We start from the raw sequence: 14,831 nt of genomic DNA on the forward strand, positions 1-14,831 counted from the left end.
CCCGCCCCCTGCTTGACTGGGGAAGGGGGTCGAGCGCCCGCCTCTTAGTCCTTTCTGGGCTGGGCTGAGGCAGTGGTTGTCTTGGCAACATGAGCTGTGGGTCTCAGCTTGGCCTGCGGGTTGAGAGCCTGTAAGGCCAGCGGGCCCTCGGGATAGGGCACCCCCCTAACAGCGACAGGCATCAGGCACGGGCCAGTCCCTGGACTCCCCTGCCCTTCTGCTCAGTCTCGGAGGATGAGGGTGGGGGGCTGTGGAGCCCCCAAGGCTTCCTTTCAACCCTGAGGAGGTGGCGGCCACCCTTGCAGAAAGTCCTGGTGGGATCGCAGAGAACGCTGGCCGGGCCAGCAGGGCTCCCCAGGCCTCCACCCGGTATCCGGATCCCATCCCCCCGCAAACCCCTGCCGCTGGGTAGCGGGCTTGCAGCTGGACGGGAGCAAGACCCCCTTGCCTCTTCCTAGATCCGCTCCCCGCGCCGTGCTCAGCTCCCGAGGGGCCCGTTCCCACTCGCAAGCAGGGGAGAGGGAGGGAGCACAGCTGAGAGCGCACCTATGCGGGGCGCAGACCAGTCTCTGCGCTGGGCTCACCTGTGCGGGAGTCCTCGGCTCCGCAGCTTAGAGCCTCTCCAGTCCAGCTACTCGCGCCAGCTGCTGCCCAGTGGGCAGCCCCCGGCGATTTGATAAACCCCATCCCCTCCTCCTCGCTCCCGCCTTCCACCCAGCCCTCTCTCCTCACTTCCTGCTGCCCCTTCGAGAGGAAAGGGCCAGGAATGGCGCGGGGGAGGGGACCGCTTTGACCCTGTTTCCCTAGGGTCTGCCCTACTGGCTGACGGTCCTCCCCACCCTTCTCCGCTAGGTCCTGCCCAGGCCGAACTGGGCCAGGTGACAGGAAGGCTGTGGGATCCCATGCAGGTGCCAGCCTCCCCCAGGCAGAAGCTTCCTTAACACTGAAAACTCTTCTCCCCGACTTTCCTTGGCGGTTGAGACCATCCTAGGATCCAGTAGAGGGCAAGGGCCCCGGTGTTGGGGGGCTGGGGAGTCAGACTATTTGGGGGATGCGTGGCTGATGGTTCCCCTAAGCAGGTGATGAAGGGAAGCGGGGTGTCTGGGAAGGGGTTGGGAGAAATTCCCGGAGCTGAGTCAATCTTTTCCACTGAGAGCGGAAGTATCCTAAGTTTGACGAATAGACAATATGCTGATGTGTGTGACTGTGGGGGTGGGGGCGGGGGCTGGGAGCGGCCAGCAGGGTGTTCTGCCCGAGGGATTTCACTGACGCTGCAGAGTAGGTGGCTCCTTGCAACCTGTGGGGAGTAGGTGCCCATGTGTGGCTGGCCCCAGGAGGGCCCCAGCGAGGTGTGGACAAATGTGCACCCTTCAGATCACTCTGAACGTACTCCTCCCCCAGCCTTTACCCGGCTGGCCCACTTCCTTAACGCCCAGGCCTCTTTCCTGGGGGAAGTGGGCACATACCCTGGAGTCTGCCCCTGAGGACCAAGGAGCCCAAGACTTGGCATGGGAGGGTGGCGTCCCTATACCACCATGCTGGCTCCAGAAGGGACACTGGTTTTGAAAGCTTCAAGGGTGGAGCCCCTGGGGAAACAAAGACCAGGCCAGACTGTCCCAGGGTAGGGACACTTCCTCAGGCAGGCAGCAGGAAGGAAGTGAGCACAGCCCAGCGGGAGGGTGTGGGGAAGTAGTGACCTGACCCCCATTGTTTCCAGCTCTGGGGTCAGCAGGGGCAGGCCCAGCACAGCGAGTTCTCCCACACTGGGACAGTGGTGCTAGGAGACGGGGTGCCATCTGGCCGGGCAGAACCCTGTGCCCGGGCAGTCAGTAGGCGGGACAGCAGGTGACAGGACCTTGTCTGGTATCTTACTGGGAAAACGGGCAGATGCCCAAAGAACTGTAATCCAGGTTGCAGTGTGACGCTGCCAAGTGGGACCTCCAGAAGGCTAGCTGGCCAGCTCCCCAGACCAGAAGCCTGTGCCTGAACGCCCTCCCTAACGGGGGCTGGGCTGATGGCCAAGCGCTGGGCAGAGCCGTGAACGGGCCTCAAGCAGGCCCTGAGAGAGAGAGGCGGAATGTCCGCAGGGGGCGGGCAGCAGGTCAGACAGCTGGTGGCAGGGGGCACAGCACTGGGTGGCTGGGCTTTGCTGGAACAGAGGCCCCACGCCCACTCTCCCGGTGGGACCCACAGGCAGCCCAGGAGGAGGCAGGGGGACTGGGGATGCAGAGCCTGGAAGTGGACCAAGGCGCGGTGCCCCCATCTGGCTGCCGTCCACTTAAGGCTGGGCCTGGGAGGCCACAGGGTTAGGCTGTGGCTCCAGGGAGGGTCAGCTGGCACTGCAGGGGGCAGGTTAGTTACTGCAGACCTACGTGAGGTCACACTCTCACCTCAGGTTAGGCAGATGAGGCCAATTCCTAATGAAGTCTCCCAAGACCTTTCAATTCCAGGGATACCCACCTACTGAAGGCAATCCAGAGGAGTGGCCTCCACCCTGAGGGATCCTGTGATAAGGTCTGTGTGAGTATACTGCCACCTCCTGGTCATGGCTGGGATGGCTGCAGACCAGGTTCGGGCTTGTCTTTGGCCTTGCTCTAGGTGGGGGGCCAGGGTCCTGGGCCCAGGCCTACCCACTGAGCCCAGGTGGTGGTCTGGGTGACGGGTGTCACAGCCCCAAGGATGCCACTCTTGTCTTCAGGGTCTACAAATAATTTTATTGAAACTGAACCAATAACACAACAGCCTTCCTAGATTGGGGGCCACCCTCCCCACACCACTTCCCATACTCTGGAAGCACAGAGCTTGCACAGTAAGGAATTAAAAAAAAAAGTCATTTCTCTGTAGAAATCAGACTCTGCCCCAACAATGTCCTGGACTAGACTATTTACAAACTTTCACATTTTATGCCTTTATGGTTGTTCTCTGTCCCTACCCAGGGGCTCCAATACTTCCCCCTGATTGATCCTGAAGGGATGGGCATACTATAGGGGAAGGGGTGGTGGGCTCAGAGCTATTGGCACCACCGGGTGGTGTCCTCCCAATGTGTGTGTGGGGGGGACTGGTGCAAAAGGCAAGGGGGATCACATGGAGTAGGTGGGTAGGGGCACCTCCCCAGAGGCACAGGCACCCAGAGCCCTACCTGATCCCATCCTATGGGGGGAGGGGGAAGGACGACTCCTGGGGCAACTAGTTGCAGTGGGGAGGGATCAGCCCAGTCCTGGGCGGAGGGAGAAGCCTCCCACACCAGTCCCTCCTCCTGCTAACAGCCAGCAACTGTCCCTCCATCTGGGGGCGGGAACACAAGGGCAGGTAGGTAGGAAGAATCAGGCTTGTGTTGCCCCCAGCCTCTGTCCAACAGAGGAGGAATCGAGGTAGCAAATGGCTGAAATGCTCCAAGGAACGGGTAGAGGAAGTGAGGGAAGGGAAGTCCCCACTGTGTACAGCTCCCACAGCCCAGGGGCTGGAAGAAAGACCTTACTTGTAAAGTGCTGTAGCCCCAGGGGGGTTGGGCCCCAGGCAAGCTTGGAAGCAAGCAGGCCAAGCCGGGGCGCAGGAACCACACATCCCCATCAGCATCTGCCCCGCCCGGCTCCGCATCGGGATTGCCGGGGAAGGTGGGCTGGTAACGCCGCTGTCAGCCCTCACCAGCCACCTCTCATCCGAAGACAAACCAGCACCCGACCAACACTGCGGGACTGCCCGGCTCACGGCGGCGGCGGCCAGGCCCGCGGAGTTTAATCAGGATAGTGGCTTCAGCCTAGCTCCTCGGTGGAAGCCACGCCTTGAGCCTGAGGGTTTCTTGCTGAGGCAGGAGGTGCTTAGGCCTGAACCCCCCAGGCTCACACCTCATAGAGGATCACAGGGAAGTCCACGTGGATGCGGGGGGTGTCCAGCTTCACGGTGCCCTGCCATGGAAACGGGGGCCGGTGAGGGTCAGCTCAGGGCCCCGAATCCAGGAAGCCTTCCTGTTCCTCCCAGCTCCTCCCCCACCAGCCCCACCATCTGGGTCTCCCTCACACTCAGCACAGGCGCCAGGACCCCTGCCCCGCCCCTCACCTGAGGAATCAGGTTCTTATGCACCCGCCTCAGCTTGGCGCGCTTCTGCCCGTTCTTGGTGACGATCGTCTCCTCATAGAACTCGTGAGCGAGATCTCCATCCTCGTCATAGAACATGGAGCTGCGGGAGGAGGGGAACGGGCTGGGCTGGAGCCTCACACCTGTCACGGCACAGGCCACAGACCACCCCGAGGTGTGCCACCTCCAGAGGGAGGAGCAGCTTGGCGGGAGGGAAGGGAGAGAACAGCCTGGAGACGGGCTTAGGGTCTGGGGCTGCGAGAAGGAAAGGAAGCGAGGAGGGGGCAGCGGCCAGTCAGGCCCCAAGAAGAGAGGCTACACCAGAGCACGCTGTCCAGGCAGCCACGCCAGTTCTCATCGCTGGTTTGTTCAGCAACAATAGCCATTCCAGCACCAGGCCCTTGCCTTCACCCAGGACTAAGAGAATGGGCAGGATGGTGGCTGAGCATGTTGGTCCAGAAGACACGGCTGGCCCAGGGCCAAAGCCTGAGACAGCAGATGCCTGAGCTGGGAGGGAACCGAGAAGGAACAAGGCTGCATCCTTCCCACCCACCCCAGGTGGCCGGTGCAGCCAAACTGCCACTGTTGGCTCTCCCCAGGCCCTACAGCTACATCTCCAGCATCACCTGAGCGTCAGTCCCCAGGGGACCACCAGGGCCAGGTCAAGCTAAAGCTCCTGCTGAACCCCTGGGGAGAGCGGGGAGGTCAGGGCTCCAGATTTGGAGAACATATTGGGGTGTGTCTTTTTTTCCTAGGCCCCATCCCCAACACTAGGGCCCAGTCCTGCTTTCTCCCCCCACCCCGCCCCTGCCCTCAGAGGTCCAACCTCACCACCGTGGGAAACCGTAACAGCCAACACAGGGGTCACTCCCCCTCAGAAGAATCAGGGAGAGGGAGGCCAGGAGCCTTCAACGTGCTGGCTGGGCTTAACGGGTGAAATGAAGAAGTCCTTGAGGCTCAGAGGCCCTCTCTGCGTTCCGCCGCGCTAAGGCGGCCTGCCCAGGCACAGCCTCAGGCCCCCTCTCCTCTGAAGAGCAGCAGGCCTCCGCGAACCCACTGCCCGGCGCTCCCTTGCTCCAAAAGGGGCCTGAACATGGGAGCCGTCCTAGCTCCGCGCAGAGGATACGGCGCGGGGCGCTACTTATGACGCACGGCACCTGGCCGCCAGCCTGTCCCCCCGGGGCGGAACCCCGCGCCCTTACCCTCGGCGCGTGAATACGAAGGGGGGCACGACTCGGCCTCGCGGACGCACCAAAGCCTGCTCCGCGGCCACCGCCTCCGGGCCGCCGCCCCCCGCCGCCGAGGCGAAGGGCCACAGCCCCCGAGCTTTGGAGCCGCTGGTGCCCATGTCAGGGCCGCCGGCACATGGCGGACCCCGCGGCCGCTTTGCTCTCACAGGGCAGTCCGCGCCACCATTCCTGCCCCGGCCTCCGCTCGCAGGTGCCGCCGCCGCCGTCTTCCGCAGGGTCGGCTGTCTCCACGGAAACCTCATTTCCGCTTCCGCCCGTTCCTCATGCTGCCCCCTGATTGGCTGTTCCTCCTGTCGATCCGCAGAACGAGACCAATAGCCGCCCCCAGACATCAGGCATCCCAGGATGCACTGCGGGACGTCAGGTCCCGGCAGGCCACCGTCTCCAGCTGGGGCAGCTCCCACTCGGGAAGGCGGTGGCTTGTCCTGCGCGCTTCTTTGGCGTGTATGGCGCCTCCGACGTGCGCGTGCGTCAGTCAAGTCCGGCGGACCTGCCCAACCACCAGTGTCCCCCTAAACCAGCTCTGTGGGACTTGACCCCCAGGCCAGGCCACGGTGCCTGGCTGGCCTCATTCTGTTCCCTTTTGCGATCACCACTGGCACGTGGAGAAGAATCGGAACCTATGGGAAGTGAAGGAATTGGCCAGATGTCATAGAGCCACATTGAGGCCTGAGAAGTCAAATCCAGTGTCTCCCCCGACCCCCCCCCCCCCAAAAAAAAAAAACACAGCAGAAGGTATGCTTCAGGAGGGCAGGGCTTCCAGTGCCGTGAGCAGCGTTGTCCCTCCACAGAGCGGCTCCCACAGCTCTGGGGTGTGTGGTTTCCCTAAGCGCTAGCTGCAGCTCATGATCTTCTTGCCCAAACCAAGCCCCGAGCCCCAGGGTGCCGAGAGAGGACTTACATATCTGTACCCCGAATCCTTCACAAATTGGTCCCATAGTGACCTTGAAAAAGTGACTGTGAGCCTGTCCATCACCTTTGGCAGCCACTGGCATGAAGAGCAACTGGGGCTGCGGGCCCATATAGAGTCCAAAAGCAGGAGGTTCTTGAATCTTTATTCAGCCAAATTTTCCCCAGCCCCCGGCCCGATGATGACGGTCATTCCCACCCCTTTCCCCCAGGAGGCATTCAGCTGAGGCCACAAAATATACATTCACACACATCATCAAAAATACCCAAAGTAAAGACCCTGGCTTTGATTGGCAAACAAGGCATGGACCTGAGCCAGTGCCCACGCAGACCCCAGCCCAGGGACATCCTCCTCGGAGGCACTGAGGCACTGTTGCTGCAGTGGCAGCCAGCACGCCGACTCCAGGGTGCGCAGAGCCAGAGGGCACTGCAGAGGGAACCCTGATTCTTCCTCGATGCCTGCCTTATCTTGAACACCCACCATTGGCTTTGACAGGGCTGTCCTGAGACCCCATCCAAGACACACAACCCTTCCCCATAGATGAGGGTCCTCATCCCTGCGAACATGACCCTATTGTTTGTTGGGTCTCCAAGATTCTCGTGTCTGAGACACAAACCAAGGAGACTGCTGTCTGCTCTGCCCTGGCTGCAAGCCGGGAGCGGCTTCCCAGGGCAACCCCGTCCCACCACGACTCAGTGCACGGAGGGCAGAGGGTGCAGAGCTGTCCTGCGGCTTCCATGGCGCAGGGGTGGACGCAGGGAGCCCGCTCCTTTGCTGTTCTCCAGGTTCACTCCGCCAGCCAGATGAGGGCCTCCATGCACACTCACTCCTCAGGCCAGACAGGCCCTGTCACACTCACACGGCACACCCTTTGTGCTGCCTACGCTCCTCCTTCCCCCCAGGGAGGAGAGGTCACCCCAGGGGGCAGGCATGCAGGGCCTCCTGGATCTTCTGGCGGCAACAGGAGTACTTGTGCAGGATCTGGCGGAGGTGTTCCTCTTCCTCCCGCTGCAGGATGCGCAGGAAGTTGTGGAGCTCAGGCATGCTGAAGGCGTCCCACTGCAGGGGGGCGGGAGGGCAAAGGCTGCAGCGGGCATGGCCAAACCAGCAAGCCCTCCCCCGAGAAGACCAGAGCACCCTGGTCCCACGTGGGGCTTTCTAATATCAGGCTCTTGCCCCCTGGTCTGTGCTAGGACTCCCACCAAGGCTGTCTAGAAGACGGGTCCCACACAGTAGGGCAGTCACCTCACAGGCAGGCAACCAAACCGGACGTTCCCAGTGACCACAGGCAGGCCACGCTCACACTCAGTCTAATCCCACTTCATGGGCCCAACACATCACAACCAGAAAGCTTCCAGGTAGAAAGTCCTAACGTCTGGAGGGGAGCCAGGACCTCCTGGGGCCATCTGTGTGGCTGCACCCTGGCCTGGGATCACCGCAGCGTGAGATGGACTCCTCATCTCCCGAGGACTTGCACGATGGGCGGGAGCAGAGCGCCAAGGCCGTCTCCCTGGCTTCTTAGGCCCAGACCTGGCACGAATGGCCAGGAAGCCTTCTCAGCCACAAGGCTCACACTCCGAGAAGCGTGGCGGGGCTTGTCCTTCACCCTCCTCCTCCTCCTCGCCTTACTGTAGCTGCAGCCCTCAGCCCTGCCTAGTGACAACCCAGAGTGAAGGAGGCTGTGTACTCACGTTCACCTCCCCAGAATCATTCTCCTTCAGCACGAAGCTCAGGGCCTTCTCACTGGGCCCTGCAAGGAGCCGGAGCCGCAGGGGCTGCTCGTCATCCGACAGCTTCCGGAGGTACACTGAGGCCAGGCAGGGGGGAGTGATTAGTCAGGCCCGGCCCCCTCAGCCCTGCATGCACAGCTGCATGCACATGCACATGCACCCTCTCACAGGGGTGAGGTGGAAAGCCCACCTTGGCCGTGGCGCTCAGCCCGCTCAAAGAGTGCGAACTTGCGGGGGTCATCCACCACCAAGAACTTGCGCAGCAGGGCCTCGATGACCTCGCGTGCCCGCGTGCGTGACAACACGTGCAGGTGCTTGACAGCATCCTTGGGCAGGTAGAAGGAGGTGCGGCGCCTCACGGCTGTGCTCCGCCCTGGGCCCCGCCGGGCGTCCTGCAAGGTGGGGGGCCTCTTGCTGGCAGGCACGGAGACAGGGCGCACCAGCTTCAGCTGCACCTTGATGAAGCCCGTGTAGGAGCCGTCCTTATTCTGCAGAGAAACGAACCATGACGGCTCCAGGCGAGAAGGGACAGATGTGGCACTGCCAGTCCACAGGGGCCCGGCTGGATGTGCGTCAACCTCTGCTGGGCCCACCCACAATACCTCAGCTGTGACCCTTCAGGCATCGGGCACACAGCTGGGCCCTGGCCCTCCCCACCCCTTCCCAGGCTGTCAACTCACCAGGCTCATGAAGAGGTTGCTGTTGATCTGGCCATTGTACTCCTTGATCTTCTGCTCAATCTCAGCCTGAGAAAGGTCAGGTGTCTCCCACTGCACGAGCTCGTCCTGAAAGATGGGCCAGCAGGGACCCTTAGGAACCCATCCCGTGCGGCAATGCACGCCACAGGCAGAGGTGAGCCTGGGTGCGCCGCCGAGAAACGGCCTCTGGCGCAGCCTTTGGAAACTGACAAAGCGTGAGCCTGATGAGAGAACCCATCACTGCTCCGGGCTCTGCGTGCTACGGATGGAGACAGCGAAGGCTGCTCTCTGCCCACGGGACAAGCCAGGCGAGACCCTCAGGGCACCTAAAACCAAGGCACTGAAGCACAAAGCCCGGGCCAGGGGAAGAAAGGACTCTATCTGCACAGCCCGATCCCAGCACTTGAGGTGGGTCGTGTGTGTCCTGGAGAAGGAAGCCCACTTTGCCCTCACCCTGGCAAAGGGCCTGGGCCCACTGCATGGTGAGAAGTGTGAGGGCTGGTGCACAGCAGGAGCCCGGCCACCAGTGGGCAGAAGGGGAAGGGAAACCTCTAAAACGTTAGCGCCCCAGCAGAGGGCCTGGGCCAGCCGCCCGTCTGAGATCTGGTGCGGAAACCGCTGTGACATGCCATTTGGAGCTCGACCCGGGCTGCACAAAAGGTAGCTTCAGGCCAGGTTCCAGGTCGCCTCCTGCTAGCGCCTGTCCAAGTGCCAAGCAGGTAGGTTTCTGCACCTCCTTCCTGCTGTGTGGATGGATGTTTAGTGCAAAGATGTAGCGCCACCATTCAGCCCCTCCCCCACTCCTCCAGGAACTGGATTCTTATCGGAAAGGTGTGGTATGGATCCGGGCGGTCGGGCACTGAATAAACTTTCTCCTACCAAACTGCCCTGGTCCCATTGCATCAGCCTCACTTCCTTTCCGGGTGACGTCAGACAGGCCCTAAAAGGAGGGGGCGTGTCACAGACACAGCTGAGATCATGGCTGACTAACGTCTTGTCCCAAGTCCCCAGGGAGTTCCCACCAGAAGGGCTCTTACAGAACAACCCCGTGCCCAGGCTATGCTTTGGAGCCCCTACGCTTAAACCACCTGATGGGGTCGAATGGGGAAGACAGGTGAGGTCGCAGGGTGGAGTCGGCCTTTTAGCCGTGCGCTCTGCACCACAACTCGCCGCTGTCCAGCAGAGCAAGGCCGGGTGCTGAGGGCTGTGGGCTCTCCAGGAAGAAGGTTCTGGGAGGTGGGAACTGAAGCCTGTTTGCCTCCCGAGCTCCCAAAGGTCTTGTGGACAGAGGAGAGCATCGAGAAGTGAAACTTCAGCACAGGCCGTGGGGACAGTGGGCGGCCCCTAAGGCTGGTAAGAACACACGTGTGGGCCCTGGAACACGGGGATTCTGGGGTGGGGGTAAAGGAGGGCTGGAGGCTGGGAATAAAGGGTGGGTATGTTTGGTCAGGGCCTGGGACCGAGGAGAGGGCCTGGGACTGAGGGGAACGCCTCAGTGAGGAGCGGCACTAACTTATCCCCCGGCCTGGGATGGCTCTGAGCTCCAGCCTGGGAGTGAGAGAACTTGCTCCTTCCTCTTCCTTTCTCGGGGAAGTCAGGGCCCTGGACTGGGAGGCAGTGGCTCCGTTCCAGACGCTTTCCTTCCCAGGTGGCCTCCCTCGGTCTATTCGCTCCTAAAACAGGGCCTGGGACAGGAGGCACCGTGCTGCCGCGGGTTGGAGAGGAGGAAGCGTTTCTTTTTGTGCTTCCAAAGCTGCCTGGTGAAGGGGATTCCAACAGCCGTCCCAGAGGGATGCCCATCTCCATCCCCTAGCACAGCAACCCCGCGCCACTCCGTCAGCCACTCTCCAGTGACGGGCGGTCTTACTCTACACACAACTGGGCCGCCCGGGCTCCTGGCCAATGGGAGAGCGTCTTGTGGGTGCCTCACCTTTCCACAAGGGAAACAGCTCAGGCCCGAGTGACACAGAGGCAGTTCAGGGATCCACACTCGGAGCTGCACGGAGCTCGGGGCTGAGAGCCTGAGGTCTAGTCTTCATCTAAAGCATGCCCACGCCCCTTCTCTTGGCTCCTGTGAGGAATTCGCCTCCATGGCTGCAGGGTCCTGAGCTTCATAGTCCCATCTCTCTTCCCCATGCTCTCTGGTCAGGGTGCTCCCCAGAGGTGACCAGCTCCCCAGCAGCTAGTTATCTGAGCCTGGCAGTCACACTCATGGCACAGGGCACAGAGGTCTCCAAGGAGGGGGACCCCGGGAGACTGCCTTATATCCTGGGTTAGTAACCCCCCCGCCCCCTCCCCCCTTACAGGGAGTTGACAATCTGGCCTTCCCCGGATGCTTATGGTCCCAAACAAGGCTTCCTTCCCATCCATCCCCAGATCCCGGGTCTCCAGATCCACTCCACGTTCCGTGTATGTGCTCCCCAGGGCGCACTCCGCGTCCACCCGAGGGTGGGGCTCAGAGCCCTCCACAGCCCGGCAGCTGTGACAGGCCAGGACCCGCCAGAGGTGGAGACTCAGCTCCATCCGCGAGTGCAATGGAGGGGCGCACACCACCCCTGGCCTCTCCCCTAAAAACACTCCTCACTTCCCGGCGAGGACTCCTCCCCCGCCACTTCCTCCTGGTTTCTTCCCAGGGACCGAACGCGGAAACCGAGGTCTAGTCCAGCCCGCGCAGGGGCCTTAGTCACAGGCGGACAGTGCCCGTCCCTCGTCTGCCCCACGCCACGTAGCTGCTTCCCCTGGTTGGACCGGTCTGTGACCCGGCCAGGCCGCGCTGCCAGGACCCACGCGCTGAGAGCCCGACACACGGTTCCACCGGCTGCCCCGGGTCGGCCCGGGATCCACGCTGACGGGAGCGCGGGGCTGCCCACGAACTCTGCCCACGGAAACTTACCGGGCAGGGGCGGGGTCCCGCGACCGCCCCGGGCCCGCCGCCCGCCGCCTCGGCCCCCACCTGGTCCCGGCGCGGCCGGCGCCCCAGCGAGGTGCGCGCCGTGAAGTACTGCTCCAGCTCCGAGTCCGAGTCCTCCTGGCTGCAGTAGCCACTGCTCGTCGTGCTGCTCCAGGTCATCTCGAAGGAGGGCGTCCCCGCGTCCGCCTCGCCCATCGCCGCGCCCGCAGCCGGCAGCTCACCGAGCCGCGCTCCCGGAGCCTCCAACCACCGCCCCGAGCGCGCGTGCGTCCCGTGCGCCCTGGTGCGCGTGCGCCGCCCCGTGTCCGCGCGGCAGCCGTTACCGCTGCGAATGGCCAGCGGCGTCTGTCTCACTCCCCTCTCATTGGAGGAGGAACTCTCAGGGGGCGGGGCTACGCGCGCCCCGCCCCCGGGAATGATCTCATAGCCCAGGCAGCTCGGCTCAGCTCCGCCGCGGGTCTCACTTCCCTGGGGGAGCCAGTCGGCGCGTGGGCGCCAGTGCGCATGTGCACCAGCGTGGCCGCGGGGCCGGATGCGGTGGCGGGAAGGCGCGGAAATGGCGCAGGCGCCGAGCTGGGCGGCGGGGTAGTCCGCGCGGAGGCAGTCCGCCCGCACCCCTTCGAGCCCGCGCCTCTTCTCCACTCTGCCGCGGGGGAGTCGCGTAGCGGGGCCAGCCCTAGGCCGCCGGCGGTGGGGCCCGCTCGCCTGCGCGTCCCGGCCTCGCCCGTGCGCCGGGCCCCAAACTCACCACGTTGGTGTCCCGCTCCAGCGCCGGCTCCCAGCCCAGGTCCCGCGGCCCGCAGCAGTCCAGGCAGACGAGCGCGCGGCAGCGGTAGTGGCAGGTGAACTTGCAGTCTGCGGAGGGGACTGGCGTGAGGCCGAGAAGCCGCAGGGAGAAGGCCGTTACCGCTCCAGACTCTAGGGCTAGTCCCGGCGGCGGGCCGGGCGGAGGCCGGGCGGTGAAGGGACCAGGCCTGCTCTGCAGTTGGAGCCCCAGCGCTGACCTTACGCCCTCCCCCCGCCCTTGAAGGGAAACGCAGCAATGTCTTAACCATGTCCCTCTAGTTGTCACCTGTCTCTACTCCCCTCAGACCCGCACTTGCACTCATTCCTGGCCTGCACCCCTCTCCAGGAGCGCGCCCTGTCGGGTCCTCAGCACCCCGGGTACTGCCCAGGCCCGCGGTCCTCCCCACCCTCACCTCAGCAGGGTTTGATGCTGCTCCCCTCGGTTCCCAGGGGCCCCCACGACCCCGTGTTCGACTTCCCCGCAGCTCCTTTGGTCAACACCCCGATGTGAGGGTAGAATGTCATGGACGCCCAGTCTTGTCACTGCCCTGCTCTGTGCACACTCAGCCCGCCCAGACCCAAGGCTTCCCTCACCGACGCCCCGCTCAGGCCAAGTCCTGCGTGTCAGGCCCTTCACTTGGATGTCTGACATTGCAACCAACATGGCCGCACCGGAGCTTTTCTCCCAACTCACCCGGTTAACCCTCACCAGAGTTCCTCGTCTCAGCAGAAATGGCTACTATTCTCCCAGCTGTCTGAGGCAAAACCCCCAGCTCAGCACCGATTCCAGCCTTGTTCCTGCCTCTGACACGCACCCAAGTCGTCCTGTTTTTAATTTCCATGGCCACTGTTTTCTCGGGAACACTGCAGTGTCCCAGCCCTGTTCATGCTCTCTATTCCGTCACATCTCCCGGGTCTGCTCCCAGCTGAATTCAGGACAGACTCCTGTACTGGACGGGAGGGTCTCCAGGCACAGACAGGCCTGGGGCATCTTCCGTAAGTTCTTAAATGGGCCGAGCAGTGATTTGCAACCCAGGCTGCACATTAGAAAGAGGTTTTAAAAATCGCTGATACACTCCCAGTGACGGATTCAACAGGTCTGAGGTAGGTCCAGGCACGGGTTCGGAGGGCTGTAAAGCATCCCCGTGATTCCGGCTGGTGTGCAGCCAGTGGGAGAGCGGCCCCTGCTTGCTGCTGGGACCAGGGAGGCGGAGGACCGCAGGGGGGTGGTGCCGTGTTTCATGTTTTAGCGCCTGTTTGACTCGGCCTGTGATAAGAATCTGCTATAGGAAGGCAACAGAATCCCTGCTTCCCGGGGCCCACCCAAGGTTCCCCTTTTCCCAGGCCCGCTTTCCATAGTGGGCAAATGCCCACCGCCCGTGATCCTGGGAGGAACCATGGTGAATGAATCTTGGGAAGGGGCAGGCCTGGGAATATTGACTTAAGAGACTGGTAGGCACAAAGCCTTCCTCAAAAAGGGCCAAGGGGCCGTGGTTGAGCGTCCACTGATGAACCAGGAGGTCAGGGTTCGATTCCCAGTCAGCGCATAAGCCGGGGTTGCCAGCTGGATTCCCAATGTGGGGCGTGCAGGAGGCAGCTGATCAGTGATTCTCAGCATCGATGTTTCTCTCCCTCTCCCTTCCTCTCTGAAATCAATAAAAATAAAAGGGCCAAAGTACTTTGAAGATGAGCAACTGGAAAGCAGCACCGTGGTGCTCACAGGCAGCTGCCTTTGCCCTGCTGGGCCCCAGGCGCAGGTGCAGTGAGTGTGGCAGATATGAAACGTGTGCCCCTCTCTTCCCTGAGGGTGACGGGGGGGGGGGGGGGGGGGGAGGTATTGGACCTGCGACAGGGGCGGCCCAGCCACCCCACCCCCACCCGCCCCGCAGCCTGACCCGCAGCTGCTGTGCTGCCCTTTGACCACCCGTCTCGTTCTCGCCAGCACTCGGGCCGCTACTCACGCGCGCACTGCAGGCCCTTGCGCACGACGCCCCAGATGAAGTCACCGCAGAGGTCGCACCACGTGTGCGTGGTGGGCCCCGCCGGCTGGAAGCGGTGGCCGCGGCCCAGGACCGGCTGTCTGGCTGGGTTGCGCGCTGTGCCGGGCGAGATGCGCAGCGCGTTGGCGCGCTCCAGACGGGTGCGACCGGGGCCGGCGCGTCGTGCGGGTGCCAGGTCCCGCAGCTCAATGAGCTCAGGCTCAGACATGGCCCGGTCGGCCGGGCTCGGGCCAGCTCTGGGAGCCAGCGAGCGTTCGCGGGGCGGGCGGGCCCCGGGGCGGGCCCCGACGCAGCGCCGCCCCGGAGATCCAGGCGGAGCGGCGACCCAGGCGGAGCGGCGGGGAGCGGAGGGGAGCGGCGCACGGGAACCTGGGCGCCGGGCGGAGTGGACCCGCAGGCGGAGTGGGGCGGGGCGGGGGGCACCGCAGGGCACTCTCTCCCGCCCTCCCTTCACCCAGAGCAGCTCCCCGCC

At 63.2% G+C, this 14,831-nt stretch overlaps 2 protein-coding genes across 4 annotated transcripts; both read right to left on the reverse strand.

Annotated features, from left to right (window-relative positions):
* Positions 1-2,228: 2,228 nt before the first annotated feature.
* TUSC2 (tumor suppressor 2, mitochondrial calcium regulator) lies at positions 2,229-5,558 on the reverse strand. The gene is made up of 3 exons (XM_079794893.1): positions 5,277-5,558; positions 4,057-4,177; positions 2,229-3,905 (listed from the first exon to the last, which is right to left on the reverse strand). Exons 1-3 carry the CDS (start codon positions 5,420-5,422, stop codon positions 3,840-3,842), a joined length of 333 nt encoding a protein of 110 aa, XP_079651019.1. The 5' UTR covers positions 5,423-5,558; the 3' UTR covers positions 2,229-3,839.
* An 802-nt stretch (positions 5,559-6,360) lies between these two features.
* On the reverse strand, positions 6,361-14,702 carry RASSF1 (Ras association domain family member 1). Of its 3 annotated transcripts, XM_079794889.1 has the most exons (6): positions 14,321-14,702; positions 12,322-12,428; positions 8,645-8,749; positions 8,155-8,452; positions 7,926-8,041; positions 6,361-7,293 (listed from the first exon to the last, which is right to left on the reverse strand). In XM_079794889.1, the coding sequence occupies exons 1-6, from the start codon at positions 14,565-14,567 to the stop codon at positions 7,147-7,149; spliced, it is 1,020 nt and encodes a 339-aa protein (XP_079651015.1). In that variant the 5' UTR covers positions 14,568-14,702; the 3' UTR covers positions 6,361-7,146. The 3 variants fall into 3 exon arrangements, with proteins under 3 accessions (XP_079651015.1, XP_079651016.1, XP_079651017.1); XM_079794890.1 differs by lacking the exons at positions 12,322-12,428; positions 14,321-14,702 and adding an exon at positions 11,556-12,288; XM_079794891.1 differs by lacking the exons at positions 12,322-12,428; positions 14,321-14,702 and adding an exon at positions 11,616-12,280.
* Positions 14,703-14,831: the final 129 nt, after the last annotated feature.

This window comes from Cnephaeus nilssonii, assembly GCF_951640355.1.
Source record: "Cnephaeus nilssonii genome assembly, chromosome: 17".
Classification (NCBI taxonomy): domain Eukaryota; kingdom Metazoa; phylum Chordata; class Mammalia; order Chiroptera; family Vespertilionidae; genus Cnephaeus; species Cnephaeus nilssonii.